The sequence below is a fragment of the Coloeus monedula genome (genome assembly GCF_965178545.1).
Source record: "Coloeus monedula genome assembly, contig: HAP1_SCAFFOLD_80, whole genome shotgun sequence".
Taxonomy (NCBI): Eukaryota; Metazoa; Chordata; class Aves; order Passeriformes; family Corvidae; genus Coloeus; species Coloeus monedula.
This window is the reverse complement of record NW_028120818.1, coordinates 707,929-711,199: the sequence shown is the minus strand read 5'-3', so window position 1 is coordinate 711,199 and position 3,271 is coordinate 707,929. Positions and strand designations below refer to the sequence as shown.

Here is a 3,271-nt window from a genome sequence, read left to right as displayed (position 1 = left end):
CTGCCAGCCCAGCAGGGCTGAGGGCACTGCCTGCAGGTACCTGGCAGGAGTGAGCAGAGAGCTGGCTAAAGCAGCTGGGAGGGCAGCTCTGAACTCATTCCTGGAGAAACCTTCCCAGCGTGGGACACAGTGAGTCTCTGGCTGCAGGGATCCTCTAGAGCTGGCCCATAGCACGGCTGCCATGGCTGTGAGGATGGCTCTGCTGCCGTTCCTGCCTTGGGGGAGGATGTGCTGCAGAGCGGGGCTGCCCTGGGCACCGTCAGAGGGACAGGGCAGGACGGCTCCTGCTGCCAGGGCCGGCTGCAGGCTGTGAAGGTGGGCAGCAGCCAGGGGTGCCCAGGGCTGTCCTGCAGAGCAGCTCCTGCAGCCCTGAGGGCTCTTTGCCAGGCCAGGGCATCTGCCACCTGCCAGGGGCAGCTCTCAGCCTGCCTGGCAGCTCCCCATGGGCGGTGCAGGGGAGCTGTGGCTGCAAGGAGTGACTCCTGCAGGGCAGGTCCTGCTGCTGTGGAGAGGCTGCTGTGGGGGCCAGGGCTGCTCAGAGCTCCAGCTCATGCCCAGCTCATTCCTGAGGGGATTTTCATGAGCACATTCAGGGCAGGAGATTCCTGCTTGAGTCTCTGCTTTCCTCAGTTTGTGCTCCCACTTTTCCCAGGCTCAGCTTGGTGGGAATGGAAACTCAGCTGTGCAGGTGGAGCAGGGGCTGAGGCTCTTAAACCATCCCACTGAGGATTCCTGGGAGCCTCAGCAAGTGCCTGCACCTCCGCGGCCTCCAGATCCAGCCAGCATCACCTTTCCATGGTGCCCAGGCCCGGGGGAGCTGCTCTTTAATCCCCGCAGCCCCGAGCGGCTGCCGGGCAGGGCTGGCCCAGGGGCTGGGCCGGGCTCCGGCAGCAGCGGCAGGGACGGAGCCCGGGCCGCAGGAGCAGCTCCCGGCTGGGACAGCTCCAGCAGCAGAGCCGTGGGCAGGGAGGGAGGGAGGCAGCGCTGAGGGCAGCCCTGCTGAGGGGAGCTGTGGCAGCTGCCGGGCCTGCCCTGCAGTGCAGACACCGCGCTGAGCAGCGCAGCCCCGGTGTCCCCTCGCAGCCAGCACAGCCCTCAGCCCGGGGGCTCGGGGCCCTCGGTGCCCTCCTGGGCCGGCAGAGCAGCACCAGAGATGAAGGGCATCTCTGCGGCCGCGGGCCCGTTCCTGCTGCCCGGGGCCTGAGGGCGACTGTCCTGCCCTGGTGCTGCCCGGGAGGGGCTGGGCAGCGCTGCGCAGGGAAAGGCTTTTCCTCAGGGCCCGGCTCTCTCTCCTTGCCCTGCTCAGCTGCTCCTGGCGCTGCTCAGGGGCTCTCTGGGAATGGCAGCTCCAGCTGCAGGCTCAGGCCCAGCCCTGGGGCTCCTCCTGTGCAGGCTGAGCACAGCAATGGGGTGTCCCAGCTCCCTGTGCCCCGGGAGCTCTGGGCACGCCGGGCTGGGAGGCTGGCAATGAGCCGGCTCTCCTCCAGCAGGGCCATGGACAGGACCCTCGCTGTGCCCTCGGGATGCCATCCCAGCTGTGAGCTGCCTTCCAGGGGACACTGGGGCCGGGAGTGTCCTTGGCCAGCAGTGGGGCTGAGACTCTGAGAAAGGCTGAGCCACTTTGCTCTGCTGTGGGTCCCTCTGCTCTCAGCTGTGCCAGGCTGATTGCCAGGCTGATTTTCAGGGGAACACAGTGACTGCCCTCGATTTCAGGAGGGGCAGCTGGGGACAGATGGAGCAACAGAGCAGCTCCCCTCACCCTTCTCTGAGTTACAGCCAATGCTCTTGCCTTGCACAGCTCTCTCTGCTCTCCCTGGGCACAGCAGGAAACCCTCTCAAAGTGCCTTTGGCCGTCACCGTTCCTTAGCCCTGGCACAGGAGATGCTGCCCAGCTCCTCTGCCTCAGGAGCACTTTGGGCTGATGGAGTCCAGCCCCAGGACCGGCCCCTGTCCCCATTCCCATGTCCCCGCTGAAGCAGAGCAGAGCTGACTCCTCGCTGTCCATGGGCACAGCCCCTGCTCGTCTCAGCAACGGGGCCAGATCCCAGCAGAGCTCCAGGCACGGGGCTGAGGGAAGGGCTCTGAGAAAAGGAAAACTGGGGGGCAGGGCCAGGAGAAAGGGCTTGGACATTGCTCAGCAAAGTCTCCCCTGACTCCTCACTGTCTCGTCCTTCAACAGCACTCCATGGCCAGAGGCTCAAAATGTGCAACAGCAGCTCCATCAGCCCCTTCCTCCTGCTGGCATTGGCAGACACGCGGCAGCTGCAGCTCCTGCACTTCTGCCTCTTCCTGGGCATCTCCCTGGCTGCCCTCCTGGGCAGCGGCCTCATCATCAGCGCCGGAGCCTGCGGCCAGCACCTGCACAGCCCCATGTTCTTCTTCCTGCTCAGCCTGGCCCTCACCGACCTGGGCTCCATCTGCACCACTGTCCCCAAGGCCATGCACAATTCCCTCTGGGGCACCAGCCACATCTCCTACTCAGCATGTGCTGCTCACGTGTTTTTCTTTCTCTTCTTCCTCTCAGCAGAGGATTTCCTCCTCACCATCATGTGCTACGAGCGCTACGTGTCCATCTGCAAAGCCCTGCACTACGGGACCCTCCTGGGCAGCAGAGCTTGTGCCCACATGGCAGCAGCTGCCTGGGCCAGTGCCTTTCTCTACGCTCTCATGCACACGGCCAATACATTTTCCCTGCCCCTGGGCCAGGGCAATGCCCTGGGCCAGTTCTTCTGTGAAATCCCACACATCCTCAAGCTCTCCTGCTCACACTGCCACCTCAGGGAACTTGGGCTCATCGCTGTCAGTGCCTGTTTGGTGTTTGGCTGTTTTGTGTTCATTGTTTTCTCCTATGTGCAGATCTTCAGGGCTGTGCTGAGGATCCCCTCTGAGCAGGGCCGGCACAAAGCCTTTTCCACGTGCCTCCCTCACCTGGCCGTGCTCTCTCTGTTCCTCAGCACTGTTATGTTTGCCCACCTGAAGCCCCCCTCCATCTCCTCCCATCCCTGGATGTGGCCCTGTCAGTTCTGTACTCGGTGGTGCCTCCAGCCCTGAACCCCCTCATCTACAGCCTGAGGAACCAGGAGCTCAGGGATGCCCTGAGGAAAGTGAGGACTGGATACTTTTCACAAGTTAAAATCTTTCTATTTCCTTCTGCCATGCGAGGAAAATTATGACTAGGATGCTTCTCAGAAGCAATAAACTCTCTCTTTTCTGCTCCAGAACCTTCAGAATTTAACTCTTTACAATCTTGGCCTCTTTTTCCTCTTTGTCC

At 62.7% G+C, this 3,271-nt stretch overlaps 1 protein-coding gene across 1 annotated transcript; it reads left to right on the top strand.

Moving 5' to 3' along the window:
- Positions 1–2,202: 2,202 nt before the first annotated feature.
- On the top strand, positions 2,203–3,051 carry LOC309585598 (olfactory receptor 14J1-like; the record flags this gene model as incomplete). The annotated part of the gene is made up of 1 exon (XM_082303542.1): positions 2,203–3,051. The coding sequence occupies one exon, from the start codon at positions 2,203–2,205 to the stop codon at positions 3,049–3,051; it is 849 nt and encodes a 282-aa protein (XP_082159668.1).
- Positions 3,052–3,271: the final 220 nt, after the last annotated feature.